The sequence below is a fragment of the Drosophila yakuba genome, chromosome X (assembly GCF_016746365.2).
Source record: "Drosophila yakuba strain Tai18E2 chromosome X, Prin_Dyak_Tai18E2_2.1, whole genome shotgun sequence".
Lineage (NCBI taxonomy): Eukaryota > Metazoa > Arthropoda > Insecta > Diptera > Drosophilidae > Drosophila > Drosophila yakuba.
The window spans coordinates 407,830-429,193 of NC_052526.2; the positions used below are offsets into that span (position 1 = coordinate 407,830).

The window sequence follows — 21,364 nt, forward strand, 5'->3', positions numbered from 1 at the left end:
TTCGGGCTGCAAGCGGAAAATACGAAAAATACGGAAAATACTCCCCTCTGGAAAAGACCACCCACCCTCGCCCCACTCTCTCAGTCTCTGAGTCACCAAACAGCAACAACAAGTTTTTTTGACACTCATAATTGAGCCACAAACAAACGTAAAGCGGGGGAACACACACAAACAAGGGGGCGAGAAGCGAGAAGCGAGAAGATATAAAGCACGGAGAAAGGTAAATGGCAAAAGGCGAAAATGCACAGGGACAGCAGCGACAGCAGAGAACGTAGAAAAGCCATAAATAATAGCCTCGCCTCTGTGTGAGTGTGTTCGTGTGTTCGTGTGTTTGTGTGTGTTCTGCAATGGCTTAGAACGAAAGAAAAGCGATTCCATTTTGCCAACTTTGACTTACTCCAAGCGACACGCTACTTAGGTGGCCCCAAAAACACCCCTCCCCCTCTGGCTGCCAAAGGCACTGACTTGTGGCTATTTTTCACAACTTGCTCTTGCTCTTGTTTTTCCCGCTTTCTCATCTGCACTGGCAGCGTGTTTGGGTGGCATAACAAACACTGCCCAATCCTCCGCCTGCCCATGTGGTCCGTAGTCCGTGGTCCGCAAATTTAGCATGCGAAGCATAATTTGAATAACCTGAATCCCGCTCACTAACTTGCCTGCCTACACTGCGGCCCATTACTGTAGGGCCGAGTACCGAATACCGAATACCGAATACCGAATACCTAGTACCGAATATCGAATGACTAAGTGCTGCGATAATTTAAGAGGCTTGTATGGGAGATGTATTTTCATGCAGAACAACAATCCAGAACCAAAAAGTTTTCTTCGATAAAAAACATCCTTCGGTCCAAACGGAACGCAATGTAATTATATCAAAGTTCGGGAAAGGGCCATTTGGACCTCCATCGCCTGTCGCCGATTGCCGAGAACAAGAATGGAAAATGGACTACAGGCGGGATACAAATTGTGCGTTTTGTTTTGCATTAAAATGATGTTTGTCTCCAAGTGGCATTAGTCACAACAGCGCAATTTTCTTTTTACTTCGTCGCCGCCGCCGCTTTTCCGACGTTATGCTTTTCCTCCTCATTTTTCGCCTCACTTTCGCGGAGCGCGAGCTCCTCCAACTTGGCCCGCTCTCAAGTGACCCGCTCGGCCAAATTAAAATGTCATAAATTTGAGTTAATTACGGTCGAGTAAACATTTGCATTATTGTGTTTCGTCTTCGGTTCGCTCTTCCTGCTCTATGGCCATTATAGCAATCCCCTGAGCTATTTAGTTTGCCTTGCTCTTGTATGTATCTTTGTATCTTTTACTTCTCACCGCTTTCCGCTCCCAAATGTACTATGTACTTTTGATCGTAGTATCGAAGCAAGTACGTGCTGGGAATGAATTTTTTCATGGGAACTTTGGTTACCAAGAACCATTTCCCATTCTTACAATCAACTGTGTGCAATCGAAGATCTTGCTGCCCTTATTTCCTGCGGTGAACTGCAATTACTTTGCAGGTTTGACTCACCGCCAGTTAATCAATGGCTTTTCACTATTTTCCACATTCGCAGACTCCATTTTCCTGCCCAGTGCCCGATTAGGCGTGATTTTCCGCTCCTTTCGGCCGGGCAGCAAGCAAAACCCTCGCAAAACCCGCACTCATGCGTGCATTTGATTACAATTTGTCGCCCTTTCAGCTTGTTCGGGAAAAATGACAGATCTGAAGGGGGTTCCATCCTGATTGCCTTTCACCAGATTGCCTTTTGCGCCAAGAGGAAGTGGAGCGACGGCAGCAGACGGAAGCTGCAACAGATTTGGTCCGTGGGCGCAGCGTTTTGGCTTGGTCACTTGGCACCTGGTCGGTCGCAGGACAGGACAGGACAGGACAGGACAGCCCTTTTAGCACCTCCCAATTAAAATCCGGGTGCTGCTGCAATTTCCCTTGCTCGCCAGTTGCTTTTGCGGCTTCTGATTGCCACAGCCACGGATTACTTTCTTCATGCGCCTCCGAAATTGTCCATGTCGTTCAGAACGCTCATTTCAAACGTTTCCGCGATTGCGGTTGCAATTTGTGTGTCGAAGTCAATATTCGACTAGAATAGAACTCAGGGTCACGCTGCCAGAACGTCTCTCGTTTTGAAGTCCAATCTATCTGTAGAAGTTCCCTCACATGTAGATATCACATAACTCCACACAGCTGCTGCATATAAACATGTTTTTAAAGCGTTTTCCGGTCCTTGACCCGGGAACACGTGGGTTAAGCTCCGATTTGCGGATAGAGGATAGTGGAAAGTGGAAAGAGGATATTCCGCATAATTGGCGCAGGACATGCGCTACTTTTATGCATATTTTCCCACCGGGGATTCCGCCTCAGCCCGAGCACTCTATCGCTGCTACAAATGTGTCTCTGTGCTTGCACACTGCGTTGCCATGGCTAGCGACATTATTATTGAGCCCCTCCCCGTGGAAAAGCCACTCCCCTTGCCCTGCACTGCCATTGTTGGTGCTGCACAACCAACACAACACAACACAACATCGGGGCAGCAACAACAAGTGCAGTTCTCAGTCGGGCCAAGCCAAACATAATCTGCATAAACAAACACACTCGCACTCCTCGAAGGGGCGTTTCACAGCCCAAAATCTGTGCGTGTGTGGGTGTGGGTGTGTTTGGTTGCTTTTGGTTGCTTTTGGTTGAATTATTAGATTGCCTGGAAAACTAGATGACCCACCTCCAACCCCTGAACTCTGGCCCCGGCTTTCCCGCCAGCTCCAACATGCCTTCACTTGCAAAACGGGCAAACAAAAGCTGATCCCAAGCTCCGTTGGCGCCTTCTTGCCAACTTAATTACTTTTGAAATAGTTGAGCGCACGCAAACACAGCACATCTCATCACTTTCGACTCGACTGGCAAGCGAAGGACAAGGAAGTTCATGGGGAGGGGGAGGGGGGAGCAATGCATATTTCAGCTGCCCTGGCAACCGGAAGTAGGATTTCCTTTCTTTCGATACAAGAGGCCCAGAGGCAGTGGCAGGCAGCCGTTCTTATTAATGAAGTTTTCAAGGCTCTGTGCAATGCGATGGCAAACTCGCGGGGCTTCTGATCAATATTTGCGAGTATATCTACATATCTACAGCAGCTTTTTTCTCCAGCAGTCGAGGCGAGTCAGTTTGATCAATTACGCTTATAGCCTTTCCAACTTGCATTTAGGATGGATTTTCAAAAGAAACCCCAAACGATTCTCGACAACGCAGGAAAGATCTAGCACCCCCATCTTTGAAATAGGTTGGTCTGTTGCTGCATTTGTTAGTTTGCCCACCTTGAATGGAAGCGCGAGAAACAAATTGAAACAAAGTCCCGATTTCAGCCATCTCAAAGGAAAAGTCCAGATCTAAGAAACTTCCATTGTTGCCTGCTCGTAATTAGAGAGGGAAAATCTCTCGCGTTGAGTGCAATCAGCGCAGGCATTGTCTGCAAACTCGCTGCAGGACCCCATTCATTCGACTTCCTATCGTTGGGAATTGTCTCTGGGGACTGTCCTTTTGAGGATAAACTCGTATACAGAATAAGATTCTTTGATATCCCTAAAAGCAGAGAGTTTGGGCGAACATCCTGGCAAATAGGTGCAGTATCTACTGAAAGAAGGTTCTTTTCAAAGCATCTTTTTCACATTTGGGCTGTGACTGTTGTTCCTCGCACTTTGGCCACAATGGCGCTAATCAATCAATATATCAATTGATATCGTTATGCATAGTGCTCCTAGGGCATTCATCGTCCCTCTTTGGGTGGCTGCCTCTGTCATGTGGCAATGGAGCATTTAAGCAGTCGTTTGGACTGATTTCTGCCACGAATCACGGATCCGCCCACACTAAGCGCTCTAATGAAGGCCATTAATTGTGTTTGGTGCTGGGATCACCCAGTATCTTCTGATTCACCAAACGACGTGGCATTGTGGCATTATTTTGAATAGCTTTGTCACGAACGGGCGCTGGGTAATATGGGTTGTGTCTGTACAACGTGGCGCATGATTAATGTGCCTGGGCCAGTCTTTGTCTCTTGTCTGTTGTTTGCTGTCTTTGTTGTCTTTGGCTTTTTCCAGCATCATAATCGTACTTGTGTAGAAACGAAAAGAAGCTCCACGTTGGAGACACACATGCTGCACAACACACGAGTGAGTACTCACTCAGCAGACATTACGCATACGCACTGTTGGCACTTCCAAATAGGAATTTTCGAACTTCAATTTCTCGCTACAACTTAACTCGTATTATTCTATTTACAGGCCGCCTCGCCGCGATGGGAGCCCCAGATCGCCGTTCTCTGTGAGGCCGGACAAGTCTATCAGCCGCAATATCTTTCCGAGGAGGGACGCTGGGTGACGGACCTCAGCAAGAAGACAACCGGGCCCACATGTTTGCGTGATAAAATGGATTTGCTCGATTACTGCAAGAAGGTGAGTTTGTGCCCTCCTTATCGGCGGCTTTTGGCCAGAGGCAACGAGAGGCCGCCGCATGAAAAATGACTATTTCCATTGCACTCCGCATATGGAAAACTTACTCGGTGGCTACTTGCCTCGTACGGATTGCGCATACGCCATGTGGTCAAGTGTGGGTGCGGCGGCAAAATGTAATTTAATGGCCTGGCCAACGCTACAGAAGCGGGGGAAATACTGGGTGGCTTTAAAAGCCCTCCCAGGGAGGGAAAACCAATAAATCAAAAGCAGCCACCAATCGGGGGAAAAGCGGGGGAAAAGCGAGGGAAAAGCGAGGGACAAGGGAGCCAGCACTGAGTGGTCCTACTATATGGCATCAACAATTTAATTTGCGCTGCGTTGAAAGCGTTTACATTGACACAACATTAAACGACACTTAATTAATTTTCCATTAATTTTCGTTTTTGCATTTTGCGGGACTTCTTCCCGTTTTCCGTTTCCCGTTATCCGTTTTCCGCTTTCCATTTCCCAAGTAGCATGTGTGTGTGTGTGTGTGTGTATCCTGCATCGAAGCCGTGGCCTCCCCGTCATCGCTGTCATAAATTGGCATTCCGCAGTCAACATTTTGTCCTCCGTTCCATTTCCTGAACTTTTTAATTAAATTTTTCCTTGCGCAGACGATGGCTAATGTAAGCTCAGTCTCCACCTCCACCTCCACCTCCAGCTTCACCTCCTAACCTCCCAACCTCCTACTCCAACTCCTTCTCCAACTCGATGGTGCTGCTACAGCATCACCAGCTACGCCAAATGCGGCGCAATATGTTGTTTGATAAATATGATATGAATATGATAGTTGAACGAATGTATCCTGCGTTGTCGCAGGACAATTGCCATCACTTCAGAGCTACAAGCGGTCCGCGGACCTCGTGGGCAAGGATTACATGCCCATGGCCCCCAAGATGCCACCTGTGCTCAGTGGCCGATCAATGCTGGGCTTCGAATGAGCACATGAGTTCGGTATGTGGTTTAGGGGCAGGTCGGTGGGGTCAGGTCAGGTCAGGTCAGGTTGGGTTGGGTTGGGTTGGGTTGGGTTGGGTTGGTTTGGTTTGGGTCAGGTTGGGAGCCAGTCCCCAGGGCGTCATCCATTGCCACTCATCGGCGGCGTCATTACGATCATCTGTATGCAAATAATGAGCGCGGCAAGCTGTCAAAACTGTCGCATTTGATTCTGACATGCAAATTTCGCACCCACACCCACTTCCATTCCCATGGCAGGATTCTGATTTGAGTCCTCGCCTGTCGCCTGCAGTTGCTGTATTGGTGTTGGTCTTGCCACAACGTACATCGAAATAACAGGCACAAGCGACCCGTGTATAATATGTATAATGCATGTAAATGACAAATATTGTATTGGTTTTTTCATTCGGAGTTCCTTCCATTCCATTTCAATGCATACGGTTTTTCTTTGGCTGGCTTTTTATTGTCCTTGGTCGCGTTGATATTATTTTTGTATTTTATGTAATTCTCGACGGCGCATTTGTTCGATGTTGCCGCTGTCTGTTGTATCTGTTGTACATATCTGTGCTGCCTCTCGCATATTTTATAATTATGATAATTTATTTATCGTGCTTAATTTACGTCGGTGGCAATGTTTTGCCATGTTTCTGCCCCCGTTCACGCCGCAGGCTTCGCCGAGAATGAAATCCAATAAAATCGCAATTAAGCTGAAGAGCTGGAGAGCCCGCAGCCATCGAATCGAATGTGTTCCTGGACGGACTGTCCGGAATTGATGGCTTTAATATGGGCTCAGCCTGGTTATAATGTCCGCTGTGTATCCTGTGATCCTGGATCGTACTTTTTAACTATGTAAATCCTCGAAGTCGATCCCTTTGTGTGGAAACTCGGGTCCTGGGCACCGCAAGTCGAGTGCGTAGTGCTGCAAAATGGGGAGCACAGAGTGGCGAGTGGCGGTGAGTGGTCAAAAAGGGGAGCTGACCAATCCGCCCCCGTCCTGCTTTTCGCCACTGCTGGTGGCATGAAAGGCCTTCAAAGCCTCAGACCTTCAGCGCCAGCCACTACTGGAGTGGAGTCACGGGGCGGAGCCCGTACTGCCCCTTAGTGCTCCCCCTTAGTGGCCCCAGTGGTGGAAGGTGGTGGTGGTGTAGGTGGTGGTGTAGGTGGTGGTGTAGGTGGTGGTGGTGGTGCTGGAAGGTCGCCGGAAGTTGCACCTTAAACATTTTCGGCCCGGCCGTTTTGGCTGTTTGCAGGCGGTTTTGCACTCGCTCTGCAAATAAATCACGCCAGCACTTTTTCAATCGGCCCCGTAATTTGGTTTCACCTTGCCACTGCCACTGCCACTGCCACTGCCGCTGCCGCTGCCGCGAAGAAATTAATTAAAAGCTTTCCGTTGTCCTTTGGCCCGGCTGCCCAAATGCTCAACTGGCCAGCGTGTTTGTATTTGCTCATATAATTTTGTGGCAATTTGGTGCCAGCGATGGCTTCTTGTTTTGGTTCGCTTCAATTAGCCGCGACTGCCCGCTTTTCTCGCTCTGCAGCTTAAGCGGAAATTAATTCAAGCTGTGTTTGCTTGCAACATGCGGTGTCATGCTTAAAAATGTTGACCCATTCACCACCAAGCCGGGAGTCGTTTGCGAAAGGAAAATAATCCAGTACCCGCGCTGTTTGTTTGTCTGGGCTAATGAGTTCAATTACATGCGGATGCCACAATGCCATGATACCACGATGCCACCCCATCCGCCTCGAGTGAAATAGTTGGCATCGTGGCCACACTCGTCGAAGCTCTGGGCTAATAATGATAAGTGCGACTTTTTGACGAGCGGCTGAAAGTTGCGATTAGCTAACATAAAGCGCCACTAAATCCAATTAACTACTTGTGACTGGCCGCGGGACTCGGAGCCACCGACCATCGACCAGAACGTTAATTAGAAAGGCTTGTAGCTTGTAATTGATTGAATGGCATCGACCGTGAGTGGCAGTGCGTTCCTTGCCCGCTGCCCAAGGAGCCTTCCCATGCCGCTCCTCTTCGTCTCCCTCTCCCTCTCCCTCTCCCACTTCCTCCGCCTCCGCCTCTGCCTCGTATTAATTTCGCCGCATCATCCTTCGCTGATCGCCCAATTAGGGGAAGTGTTCTCCGGTGGCCGCGCTACTCACGTGGCCCCTTGAGTTTCAACTCTGCCGATTACAGGCCAACTTGCGCAAATTATGCGCCGTCAGTTGCTCACTTCCTCAGTTGCTCATTTCCTTAGTTCCTCAGTTGCATTAGGCTGGAGAGGGAAGGCTAAATATTCGAGTATTGAGTTCGCCTCTGACCTGAACGACCGTCTTTACCAGCAAAGATAAGCGTAACTTCGGTCTAATATAATACCAATCCAATAGAAACAATACATGTAAACTTGAGTTCAACTGCAGATTCTTCAAGTGTCGTAGGTGGGACTTTGAAGTAAACACCGCATCGAGTCAATTAAACGGCAGCTTTTGTTTGGGCACCACGGCGCCGACTGAATTAGTTCGCGCATCACTGGAGCTTCAGAGCTTCAGAAGCACCCCGTGTAATTGCCAACCCATCTTCATCCGATTCGATTCGATTCGATCCAATCCGATCCGCACCCTCACCCGCCTATCGTCGGTGGCCTAATCCCGCGAGAATGCCGCTGACAGGTGAGCAGATGAGCAGATGAGCAGATGAGCAGATGAACAGATGAACAGGTGAACAGCTGAACAGGTTGGCCACTCACCGTTAAAGGACACGAAGCGAACTATATTTACGAGACGCTTCATAATGGCCGCATTGAAAGCCACTGAGCTGGCAAAAAGCAGTTTAGTCGCTAAATAGTTTGCCCCGCATCACTCCCTCCCTCCCGCTCGCCAGCATCATCAGTCATGTGGCTAAGTATATAGTTGCACATCCTGCCACTGAATTACTGAAATACTGAAATACTGAAATAGACAACAAATGGGATCGGTTTGCAGCTAGGCCGCTGCCCTAAGTGCCTGCAAATTGCACTGGCTAGAAAGGATGGTGGAATGGGGCGAGTGCCTAATTCAATTGTTTGTAATGTTCCTGGACATTTAGAGTTAAATGCTTGCCTACACACAATGCCCATTAAAGGTGATGTATGAGCGCCCAGTCTGCGAGTCCTGCGCCCCCGGCCACTGCCACTGCCACTGCCACTGCCACTGCATTCGGGTAGGTGGTCTTATGCGGTGGTATGCGAGACCTGGAGGATTATGGTGCTGCACAAGTGGCCGCTCCATTCGGTGGCCCACCCGAAATGGGCCCGTATAGCAGCAGAGCTCGCACAACGGAAACCAAATCCCCATCGGCGTAGGATCAGCATCTGCTTGGCTCCAAATGGGGCTTCTGCATAAGTGCGTTTGATTAGGAGGCCTTGTGCCATTGTCACAATAAATACTAATGCTTTAAGTACCGTCCTCACTAGTCAGCTTGTCATTAGCCCTCAACCGTTGGGTGATTAGGTTGGCTTGTCCATCCAGCAGCCAAATATAATTGAGGGTATCCTAAGAGCAGCGAATCGTAATGTTCGCTGCGTATCAGCTGGGAGCAGCGAGCGAATGGGTAAGAAGCCAGCCCCATGTGTGTATACTCTAAATTCTAATTCAGCGTGCACTTGGATGGCACCTTGGGTTTGGGAATTGGGTTTGCTGCTGGCTAAACGACTCAAAGGACCCGGCGACACAAAAGTTTGAGGTGAAACCCGAGAAAACGAAAAAGCCGCAAAAACAGTCCGGGGAACAATAACACAGCTCTTGGCCTTTCTGGCCTTTTTGGCCCTGATGCCACCGTTGGTGTGTGTGCTTCAGTCCTCTGCCGTTCAACGGGGCGTATGGGAAATTATTTTTACAATTTCAATGTCAACATGATAGGCGAAGGCCGAGTGCCGAGCACCGAGCACCGAGTGCCGGAGCACAGTCATTGAAAGGCTGCGGCTGCGTTCCCAAGTTAACCAACACAAAAAATACATAAAGAACGAAATATGAGGGGAGCCAAACGGCGAGGGAGCGAAAAGTACGTGAGGCTAAATAAGGAGAAAAAATTGCGTATCCGCCGCGTGGCCATGCTTCAGGTAGCTCTTGCGCAGCGGGACTGGACTGCAAGGCAACAGAATGAAATGAGAGCAGGGCGGACGGGGCAGGGATGCGAGAATGCAAATAGAGAGTTGCCACAAAATGATTTGCCACGGCACGTTCTGTCAGAGCCAAGAAGGGATTTCCCGAGCCCCAAACCGACGCCATAAAACCAGGTTGGCTGGGAACTGGGAACTGGGAGCACGAAACCCACGTCAGTCCAGCATTAAAAAATCATTTTCAATAAAGCGCTCCATTCGGTGTACCAGGTGTGCCAGGTGTGCCGATTCACCCAAGCTTTCTGCATGCACCCCTTCACCCCCCGCCCCCTGATGGAAATGTTTAATATGAAACACTTACTTGCCACCAAGTTCGTCCGGCTTCGTCCTCTTACTGGATTTGTTTGGCTCGGACTTTGGCACAACCTTCATTGCCGGGGTGTAGGATGCCATCCTGTCCTGAAAGGAAGAAGGAAGAAAACCAACGCTCATAATAGAATTAAAAAACAGCAGTGAAAAAAAGGGGAAAAAAGGAACTCGGCAAATGATCGTGCGAATATTGCAACAGTAATTTGTGGCACACGGTGCATGCCACATTGTGCGCTGCTCAAATTGGATTTGCGATAAATAAACCAAATGTCTGCGGGCCACGAAACTTTCGCAGCAAAGCAGGCCAATAAAACAATGGTGGGAAATGCAATTCGCACAGCAAATTGGATAACAATATGTACTCCAAAGGGCTGTGCGGCGTAACCAATCGTTTAAACAATTAAAAACGCCAGCAACTTTTTCACTTGCCGTCCATAATGTTTTTTTTTTTTTTCAACGAAATTGATTATTTGGACTAGCGAGTTATTTGTAAGATGCATTTGTATACATTGCAATTTACTTACTTTACATAATTAATGTAATGTAAACAAAATTTCGTCCACCAATACTTATAATTCCCAATCAGTTCTGACTCAATCCTCATGGGATGGCCGCTCTGAGAACTCAAAAGTCAGTTGACAATTAGGAGTACAAAAATGTAATTCTTTTAACATTCTGACCATTTTTAGCCAAGTTACAACGAAAATACCAATCGTAAATGTTGAACATTTTGCGAATATCGATTTTTACATTTTTTGCAATTTTTGATGACGAAGATGATGAAAATTTGGCCAAATTTAAAGTGCAATTGCAATTGCAGTGCAACTATAGGCTTTTTCAGAGGTTCAAAAGTTCAGAGGTTCGCATTCCGCATTCCAATGCCATTTCAAGTTCTCGGAAGTAAAAAGTAATGGAATTCGATTGGTTTTGCAAATCCCCATAGCATATGTATGTACCATAATATGTCTTGTCTAAAAACGAATTCCAATGCGCAACCATTTGAAAAGAACTTATGGAAATGAAGTCTGCGATGTGGAAATGAATCCGAAGCGAAGGACGTCGATGGCGAAGACAATACAGCCATACAGCCACACAGCCACACATCCACTGTATGGGTGAAGAGGACCATTAATGTCCGCGCATTCAGGACCGCCTGGTTGCCTGGTTGCTGGTTTGCCTTGCTCAAGGATACTCGTGAAGCGTGGGGACGGCGACAATGTCCTGTGTCGTGTCCTGTGAGTCCTTAATGCCGTGCGTGGCTGTGTGTGTGTAAAACAATGGCGAAATGTCAAGTTTAATTGTTTGTCTGTCATTAGCGAACATTCACTCACATGGACGCATTCACCCACCCACCCACTGGGGCGGTGCAGCGATGCATGGATTTTTTGCTCTCTCTGTTATTTCATACAATTAGGTTAGCTGTGTGTGTGTGGGTTTTGTGGGGAGGGTGGGGGGTAGGGGCTTGCCAAAACAAAGGAATCAAATGCTGTTACAATAACTTGCGCCGCGCTTATTTGCGGCAAACTCTCTCAAGCGAGCCACTTAAACAGCCTCACGCTCGGCTGAATATGTTTTGATTAAGCCAAGTATAACGAACACATTTCAGGCAGGACGCCGCACGAAATGAGTCCTGCGAAAGTGAGTCTCACTTTCTGCCTTCTGGCTGCGTTGCTGGTTGCTGGTTGCTGACTGCTGGCCGCTTTCATAGGTATCCATGGGCCTAGGGCTAGCATATGCTCGGGTACTCCATCGCCATCGAACGGTCTGGTCTGGTCTGGTCTGGTCTGGTCAGGCACTGGGCCATGGGAGTGACGTGCTGTTGTGGGAGGTCCCCAATGCCCCAATCCCATAGCCACACCCACACCCACCTCCGATGATGTGCGTTCCCTCACATTTGGGTGCGGGAGGGTCCTTGGTCCTTGGAGTCGCCATGGCTTCAATGGTGTCGCTGGCACGCACGCAACCTCCGAAACGAAACGAAAACACAACTGGGCGCACAGTGAATCCCCACGGGGACTTTGCGGTCTCCTATTTCCTATGTCTCCTAGTTGGCCTGTTCCGATCTTCTGCCGTGGACTTTCGGCTTTCGGCTTTCCAATCGATATCATCAGCGGCATCCTTCACAGAAGCCATTCTCTTGAGTTCGTGTTGCTTCGTGTGAAACCTTCCCTTTAAGCGAACGCAAACTTTCCTAATTTCCAGTAATTTGAATAATCCTTCATTTCCTTACTTCCTACTCAGAGTGTATTCAATTTTACTGCTTGTGTGGTTCAAAGTCTCCGTACATACGGACATTGTGTGCCATTAGGGCTGGGATATCGGTAGCATGTGCAATGCCCACCACAACACAAGGCCTGATGCCCGAGAATCGGTTTATTTCCTCCTCTTCCGCAGGCCCAGGAGTCCGGCAGTCGAGCAGTCGAGCTGTTCACCCGGTCAGTCCTTGGTCCTTGGTCCTTGGGCCTTGGGCTTTCGGTTTTCAGTTTGGCTTGACATGCATCAGCATCATTATTTTGTGCTTTTAATGTTTTATTTAGCCTGGTTGCCGACAGCCATCGCAGTGCGGCCGAAAGGAGTGGTGCTGCAGAGGATGGCGGGTGTTCCAGGGTTCTGCTGATGGAGATGTGGATGTGGATGGCGATGGCGATGGCGATGGGGTAATGGGGTCTGGTAATACCTGTGAGTGCGTGGGTGCTGTCTGACCGCCTGCGAGCACTGCCTACGTGCCGTTTGCACTGAATTCCCGCCACCCTCTTCGCCCCCCTGCGCCCCCACTCTCGTATTCCTCGCAGTGTAGCCCTCGTTTTCCAACAGTCCGCCCACAGGAAGGCAACCATTTGCAACGGAGCACTCAAACAGCAGTTAAAAAGGCCTCATTTTCACGAGCTGTTGTGTGCGTGCGCCTGTGTGTGTGCCTGTGCCTGTGTGTGTGTGGCAGGAGTGGATGGAAGGGAGGAAGGGAGGAAGGGAGGGAGGGAGGAGGTGAGTGGGGATACAGAGATCCAGCAGAGTGTGTGCCACTCGGCACATAATTGTTTGAAACAAATGTAGTGCACACACTCACAGCGGCAGCACACACACTCACTCACTCGTGTGCACCCACACAGAGAAATCTGGGATATTTTATTAGGCCATTCAGTTAGTCAGTCATTTAGCCAGTCAATCAAGCTGGGCAGGCAATTAAACTTTCACTGCCCGCTGTCGGAAGCCAAAGGTAACATGGCTGCAAAGCGGGCGAAATAAACACATCAACTGCCGAACGAGCGCTGGGTTCATGGAGGCATCGGTATCGATGTCCTTTCGCAGGATAACAGACGAGGGATGGACGGAAGGTGGGAAGGAATCCTTTCAGATAGATGAAATTCATCAGAACCGCCGCCAATTGAAACTTGATTAATAATAAATTGAACAGCTCGCGGAATTAAAAGCCGCTGGTTGAGGGAAACCAAATGAAGCCTTCTGTTTCTAGAATCTGAATTTGAATTTGATCAGTGAGTGAACTAACACGTCTGCTTTCCCATCAGGCCTACCCCAACCGGGACATAACCAACATCGTGGAGTCATCCCACTACCAGAAGATCGGCGGCTGGTGTCGCCAGGGGGCTCTGAATGCGGCCAAGTGCAAGGGATCCCACCGATGGATCAAGCCATTCCGCTGTCTCGGTAAGTATGCCAAACAGGTTGTTCACCCCCATTCAAGAGGACCACCCAGATCTGAACTGATCCACTTTCCTCTGCCTCTGCCTCTGCCTCTGCCTCCACCATCCTCCATGATCCACCATGCACCACCATCACCTACGACTCGATGACGTTTGGCTTCAGAAGGACCATTCCAATCGGACGCCCTGCTGGTTCCCGAGGGCTGCCTGTTCGACCACATCCACAACGCCTCCCGATGCTGGCCATTTGTGAGGTGGAACCAAACCGGAGCAGCCGCTTGCCAGGAGCGCGGCATGCAGATGCGCAGCTTCGCCATGCTCCTGCCCTGCGGCATCTCGGTCTTCTCCGGCGTGGAGTTCGTCTGCTGTCCCAAGCACTTCAAGAGTGAGTACTGACTGCATGCAATAATTTAAAATCTAAATCCTTTGACCCCACCATCTCGCCTCCTAGCCGATGAAATCCATGTGAAGAAGACCGACTTGCCGGTGATGCCGGCGGCTCAGATCAACACCGCCAATGACGAGCTGGTAATGAATGACGAAGACGACAGCAACGACTCGAACTACTCCAAGGATGCCAATGAGGACGATCTGGACGACGAGGATGACTTGATGGGTGATGATGAGGAGGACGACATGGTAGCGGATGAGGCAGCGACCGCAGGCGGAAGCCCCAGCACCGGATCCTCCGGCGACTCGAACAGCGGATCTCTGGACGACATAAATGCGGAGTACGACAGCGGCGAGGAGGGCGACAACTACGAGGAGGACGGTGCTGGCTCCGAGAGCGAGGCTGAGGTCGAGGCCTCCTGGGATCAAAGCGGAGGAGCCAAGGTCGTGTCCCTGAAGAGCGAAGCCGCGTCCGCGTCCGCGTCCCCGTCCAGCGCACCGGCAGCTTCTGCCCCCGAGAAGGCACCTATGAAGTCCGAATCGGTCACGAGCACTCCTCAGCTCTCCGCTTCTGCAGCCGCTTTTGTAGCTGCCAATTCTGGAAACTCGGGAGTAGGAACTGGAGCTGCAGTTGGAGCAGGAGCAGGAGCAGGAGCAGGAGCTGGAGCCCCACCATCCACCGCACAACCCACTTCGGACCCCTACTTCACCCACTTTGATCCGCACTACGAGCACCAGAGCTACAAAGTAAGTCAGAAAGTAAGTGTTTACGTTGAGGGCGCAGGTTTATTTATCGATGCAACACAAAACGTATTCTAAACAAAGGAAGCCCAACAGCGCCTTGAGGAATCGCACCGCGAGAAGGTCACGCGCGTGATGAAGGACTGGTCCGATCTCGAGGAGAAGTACCAGGACATGCGCCTAGCGGACCCCAAGGCAGCCCAGTCCTTTAAGCAGCGGATGACGGCTCGCTTCCAGGTCAGTCATCCTCCGTGTGACGCACTCATCTCCATTCTCCATTCTCCCTTCTCCCCTCTCCATTCCCCCAATCCCAATCACAATCACCACCTCTTACTCTCACTCTCACTCTCACTCTCACTGTCTCTACTCATCACTGTATCTTTGTCTCTGTCTCTGTCTCTGTATCTGTATCTGTCTCGCACCGAACCCCCTCTCCGCCTCCCGCCACATCCTGTAGAATGTTTGATACATTTCAAAGCTATAACTCTGCAACTCTGCATCTGAATGTGTGTGTATGTGTACGGAGAGCTTCACTTGGCAAGGGATTGATTCTGCTCCTTCAATTGCTTGATTTGAAATGAGTTGCAGTTAATCCCACTAGTTAACGACAGAAGATCAGCCTTTGCCACCTGAAGTCCCTTCAGTTATAGGCCTCATAAGAAGTGTTCAATCCATATCCACATGTAGTACGTTACCCACTTGATATTTTAGTTGAGTAGTAGTTTTCTGTTCGCTTTTAAGCTCACTATCATGCACCCCGTACGAGTATATCGTAATCGTGATTGTTTGTACTCTAGTAGCCATTATCGTAGCTCATTAATTCATATTTTCGCATCTGCTTTTGTTTGCTGCGCTACGATATCCAGAAATGGTGGATACCGAAATGGTAGAGCTCGCCATATTCTGGGCATCGTTGGGCAGTGTTTTGTTCATTTGTGTATCCATATGTATGGCAAATGGGAGCGAAAGAGGCATCAGATTGTAATCACAACAGCATTAGGAATACCAGTAACAATAACGATAATGCTGCTCGAAATCGAAATCTAACCAGTTAACAAAGTACCACAGCATCAGCGAATCAATAGATCCAATACTCATACTACTAACATTGCAAGTGCTTTGTAGTCAAACTGATTGGCATATAAACTCACTAATAACTCGCCTAACTACACCTAGCCACAGCCCACAACCCCCTGAAGAACCTAAACGTATCCTTAGTTTTTCATTTGACTTCATTTGATTCCGGATATCCAAAGATCGATCACCGCAAACGAACACGAACGAATGACAGACACGCGACGCTTTCAATTTGGTTGCTATTGCCGCAAATAAGTTGCATACAAGTACATGTACATACCCCATATACCATATACCATATACCATATACCATATACCTTTTCGCTCCCTCATGGCAGCACTCACTAGTTACACCTGTTAAAAGTAAACTGCAGACTGAACTCAAGACGCGCTACGCTTTCCCAGAACTGTGACCGCAATCCTTTGTCAATCCTTCCACGAGACGGTTACGAATCGAGGCAATTTTTTCGAAAACTTAAACGAGAATAAGAAGAGTACCAAAGTACCAAAGTACCAAAGTAGACTGATCGACAGCTGCAAATTGTTAGCGATCGCCGCAAATTCCCCATGCTGATAATCTTTCTCTCTTGGTGTGCAATACGTCTTTATATGGGAATGTAATTTTAGACTTCTGTTCAGGCACTCGAGGAAGAAGGCAACGCCGAGAAGCACCAGCTGGCCGCCATGCACCAGCAGCGCGTGCTGGCCCACATCAACCAGCGGAAGCGCGAGGCCATGACCTGCTACACCCAGGCCCTCACTGAGCAGCCCCCGAATGTGAGTAGACCCCCATCCTCCTCCATGGAGCCCAGATGTGCTAACTCCTGTCCTGTGTCCCCCAGGCCCACCACGTTGAGAAGTGTCTGCAGAAGCTACTGCGCGCCCTGCACAAGGACCGGGCCCACGCCCTGGCCCACTACCGCCACCTGCTGAACTCTGGAGGACCTGGTGGCCTGGAAGCCGCTGCTTCGGAGCGTCCACGCACGCTGGAGCGCCTCATCGACATCGATCGTGCCGTCAACCAGTCGATGACCATGCTCAAGCGCTATCCAGAGCTGTCGGCCAAGATTGCCCAGCTGATGAACGACTACATCCTGGCACTGCGCAGCAAGGACGACATTCCCGGCTCATCGCTGGGGATGAGCGAGGAGGCGGAGGCCGGCATTCTGGACAAGTACCGCGTCGAGATCGAGCGCAAGGTGGCCGAGAAGGAGCGACTGCGGCTGGCGGAGAAGCAGCGCAAGGAGCAGCGGGCCGCCGAGCGGGAGAAACTGCGCGAGGAGAAGCTGCGCCTGGAGGCCAAGAAGGTGGACGACATGCTCAAGTCCCAGGTGGCCGAGCAGCAGTCCCAGTCAACCCAGTCGTCCACCCAATCGCAGGCGCAGCAGCAGCAACAGCAGCAGCAGCAGGACAAGAGCCTCGCCGGCAAGGAGCTGGTAGGTGGCGACGGAGCTCTGGTCACAGCGGCCAATCCCAACCTAGAGACCACCAAGAGCGAGAAGGAGCTATCGGACACTGAGTACGGCGAGGCAACAGTGAGGTGGGTTCGCCCTTGAGATAGTGCAGGATTCCCTAAGATTCCAGGAGTAACGCATCTATTCTGTCTTGCAGCAGCACCAAGGTGCAGACCGTGCTGCCCACGGTAGACGACGACGCCGTCCAGCGGGCGGTGGAGGATGTGGCCGCCGCCGTTGCCCACCAGGAGGCCGAGCCGCAGGTGCAGCACTTCATGACCCACGACCTGGGCCACCGCGAATCGGTATTTGAGCTGCGGCGCCAACTCGTGCCGCATTTGCCTAAAGCCTATCCCCTCTCTCTCTCTCCCCTCTCGTTGCAGAGCTTCTCGCTGCGCCGCGAGTTCGCGCAACATGCGCACGCGGCCAAGGAGGGCCGCAACGTCTACTTCACGCTCTCCTTCGCCGGCATCGCCCTGATGGCGGCCGTTTTCGTGGGCGTGGCCGTGGCCAAGTGGCGAACATCGCGCTCGCCGCACGCCCAGGGCTTCATCGAGGTCGACCAGGTGGGTTGTCAGGTGGGTTGTCCGCTGGAAGACCGCCAGGTTGTCACACAGGGGGTCTACTACTCGTGTATGACAACTTCGTGGGACAGCAAGTCACTGCAGTGCGGAGGTGGCCACTGGCCACCTGTTGTTCGCTTACATAACTCACACAACTCACTGATCTAACTCTTATCCCCACCAGAACGTCACAACACACCATCCCATCGTGCGCGAGGAGAAGATCGTGCCCAACATGCAGATCAATGGGTACGAGAATCCGACCTACAAGTATTTCGAAGTGAAAGAGTAAGCGAGATGGCAGAGCGAGCGAGTGGCACACATCAACATCAACAACAACAGCAACAGCAACAGCAACAAAAGCAACAGAAACAGCAACTGCAGCCACCGCGATTTCAAAATGGAAAACTTAAGCGTAATATTAAAGCAGATGGGAGAGGAGAAATGATTTTTTTTTCGTCAAAAGGAGCGCAGTTTCAATAAGCAAGAATGGAAGGGTAGAAGAAGAAGAAAGATAAATTCAATAAATGGTAATATATCTATATATTAAATTAAAGCAAGCAAGCAAGCAGAAAGGCAACAATATAAAGCAAGCAATTAAATTTAAGTATTTGAATGTTTAACAGAACGCCGTAAACATCCTTTCCAGCTCTCTCTCTCTCTCTTTCTCTTCCCCTGTCTCTGTCTCTGTCTCTGTCCCATCACCACACCCATACACACACACATCAACAGAAGGCACACATAGACACCTCCCGAGTAAGGATCACAGGGGAGGGGAGGGGAGGAAGGAGAGGAGCGGAAGAAGAGCAAAACAAAAGATATTCCTAGTAAATAAATTGTCAACACACACACACACACACCCACTCACATTCCAACACCGACTCACCAACCGACACAGACACACACATACTAAGACACAATCGCATTCATGCCTGCTTCGTAGCATACTTTTGAGCGTACTTTTGAGCGTGGCATTAGAATGCTTGCAAGCCGATCGCAATTCTTACCAAAACCTACGCCACTAATTAGAGCGGCAGCAGGAGCTAGAAGAGGAAGACAGGAGGCAGAAACACCCACACACAGACATACACACACACACACAGATACAGAATCTCACACACCGAGACACTTGTGAACCCAAGAGCTACCTACGCGTACTAATCCCTATACGATCGTGCATATGCGCATACGCTTGTGCATATGTCGAACTTTCTCTCTCTGTAAGCCACACATACACACACACACTCACCAGAGAAGGAAGCACACAAATCACGCCAACACAAGTTAGACACACACACACACTCATACACTCACATGCATACACGCAAAATATATACAAAATATTTACAGCAAAGCCAGAAGAAATGTCCATAAATGTATTTATGTATCTATACACGAGCCACACAAACCAAAGGTCAAAGGTCGCACGACGCTTGGCGGGCTTTGAATATAATATACGAATCAGCTATGTAACAGAAACAGAAACAATGCAAAACGCTAAGCTAATTGCAGACAGAAAGAAACAAACCAAAAGCGAAAGGCAAAAACCAAATATTAAAACGAAAAGCGAACAAATTTTAGAACTTTTTCTGCATATTTTGTGTGTAAGTCGATGGTCGAACAGAAACAAGAACAAAAAGGATTTCTCTCTTTTTTACGTACATTTTCACCGAAAAGACAGCACAAAACAAGACAGCAGTCACACCCACACACACACACCACACACTGAACGGAGCCCTTGAGCCAAGTTGAGTTTAACTAAGTTAAATTGAGTTGAGTTGTTGCATTTCATATCGCAAGTGTTGCATAATTGCAATTGCCTTTAAAGCGAAAAACTGGCGCAGCAAGAAGAGATAAGCGGGCTCGGCGAACCGGAGACGGAATCGCAAAATCCAGGGAGACGGCATCGGCACCGGCACCGGCACCACCTAGAGTGGATAGTGGAGAGTGGAGGCTCCGAGGAACCCGAAGAACCCGAGGCCCCGAGGCGCAGAGGCGCAGAGATAAACCAATTCGAAGCGGCTAGTTCATTTCACGGCTCGATTGCTTGGCAAATATTTGGCCTGTTTTGTTCGAGCAGCGAGATACTGTTACTCAATCAAGCCAAATAATCGAAATGCTTTCCCCGCCGAAAGCCGACAAGTGGCTGCCCTTCTCGGTTTGCATTCCCATTGCGATCTGCGTTCAATTTCCATTGCGACTGATGTTGATGCTAGCCATTTTCTTGGTGATGCACTTGGTGGCTCACTTCGGGTGACAGGAAGTGCGGAAGTTTCGGGGGAAACAGGAACTCAGCTGCAATAGGAACTCAGATTAATGCTGAGATGTTACTAAATCAAAATTGCGGCGATTTCACCGAAATGATCAGGAAGAAAGCTCAGATTTAAGTAGACATTTGTTAGATTTACGAGTTTCGTTTATTCACTTTCACATCAGTTTCAGACATTATTTGGTGTTGGTACCTAAGTTCAATATCCAATATCTGATATCTTTTGATATTCATGGCCCCATTTTCAGCATCAGCTTCAGCTTTAGTTCTGATTTTGATTGACCTGCATTGCAATGGCCATTTGAATGGCATGAATATGGGGGGAATGTTTAGAACACTTGCCACAAAAGCATGGCAGATGAAGGCAATCAAGGCGAATCCACGGCGCTCCTCGACACAGACACAGACACAAACAAAAACATAAACAGACACGTTATATAATGTATTACAAACATATATATATTTCAAGAGGAAAAACCAAATGGCAAATCAACTACACAAAAGCAAATAAGAAGAAATCTTACTAGTCAAAGCTTGAATATTTTTTAATTTATTCATTAATGCAACAAGAACAACAAGAAAAAAATGAAAAAAGTATACATATATAAAAAAAACAACAAAAAAAGAAAAAACAATTGATATTTACACTTAGTGAAGCAAAAAGCAAAACCAAAAACAAAAAAAGCGAAAAGTATAAGCGAAGAAAGGAACAAAAAAAACAAAAATGATGCAAATGTGTAAGAAATAAACCCCGTCCTGCATAAATAAAATTAAATAAAAGAATAAAATAAATGGAAGCGTATAGAATATCATAAAGTAAAGAAGATTTACACAAAACTTAAATGCAAAACAAACAAACAAAGAAAACAAAACAAAACAAAATACGAGAAAGCAAGAACAACAAAATTATAATGAAATCGCATGTGTTTTTGTCGTAGTCTCATCATTGAAAACCAAGTGAAAATAAATAATATAATAATAAAACAAAAAGCAAAAAAGAAAAACCAAGTAAATTGTAATGAGAAGAAAACAGCAAATAAGAGCAACAATTTGTGTAATTCTTTTAGTCGAACTATGATTTTTGGACGAGCAGAAAACTAAGTTGGAGCAAAGTATATAAAAATTTAAATATTAAATGTACTCGAAGACAATTGTAATTGCAACAATAATTGTACGCTACATATACTATTATTAATGTGGAAATATTTCAGCATTCTGTCCTGGCGATTAAGCCCCGAAATTTGATCTTCGATCGGCGGTCCGCGATCGGCGATCGACGGTCTTCGATTTCTGTCGATCTATCCGGTTGGATATGTTGGA

General features: G+C 48.5%; 1 protein-coding gene and 1 long non-coding RNA gene across 14 annotated transcripts in view; one reads left to right on the forward strand and one right to left on the reverse strand.

Annotated features, from left to right (window-relative positions):
- The window catches only part of LOC6523812 (amyloid-beta-like protein), a 41,880-nt gene extending 20,667 nt beyond the window's left edge, over positions 1–21,213 (forward strand). Inside the window, exons 3-12 of one of the 13 annotated variants that reach the window (XM_039377800.2) lie at positions 4,268–4,438; positions 13,416–13,554; positions 13,714–13,935; positions 14,002–14,699; positions 14,766–14,918; positions 16,386–16,535; positions 16,601–17,298; positions 17,373–17,517; positions 17,596–17,790; positions 17,960–21,213. In XM_039377800.2, coding sequence (XP_039233734.1) covers positions 4,268–4,438; positions 13,416–13,554; positions 13,714–13,935; positions 14,002–14,699; positions 14,766–14,918; positions 16,386–16,535; positions 16,601–17,298; positions 17,373–17,517; positions 17,596–17,790; positions 17,960–18,067 — 2,679 coding nt within the window. In that variant the 3' untranslated portion in view covers positions 18,068–21,213. Of the gene's footprint in view, positions 1–4,267; positions 4,439–13,415; positions 13,555–13,713; positions 13,936–14,001; positions 14,700–14,765; positions 14,919–16,385; positions 16,536–16,600; positions 17,299–17,369; positions 17,518–17,595; positions 17,791–17,959 lie in introns of all 13 variants that reach the window. The other 12 variants (XM_039377805.2, XM_039377798.2, XM_039377803.2 and 9 more) reach the window with 12 other exon arrangements.
- LOC120322426 overlaps positions 1–21,364 on the reverse strand; it is a 66,658-nt gene that overhangs the window by 2,326 nt on the left and 42,968 nt on the right. Inside the window, exon 4 of the long non-coding RNA XR_005562230.2 lies at positions 9,884–9,981. This is a non-coding gene — a long non-coding RNA (uncharacterized LOC120322426). The remainder of the gene's footprint in view (positions 1–9,883; positions 9,982–21,364) is intronic.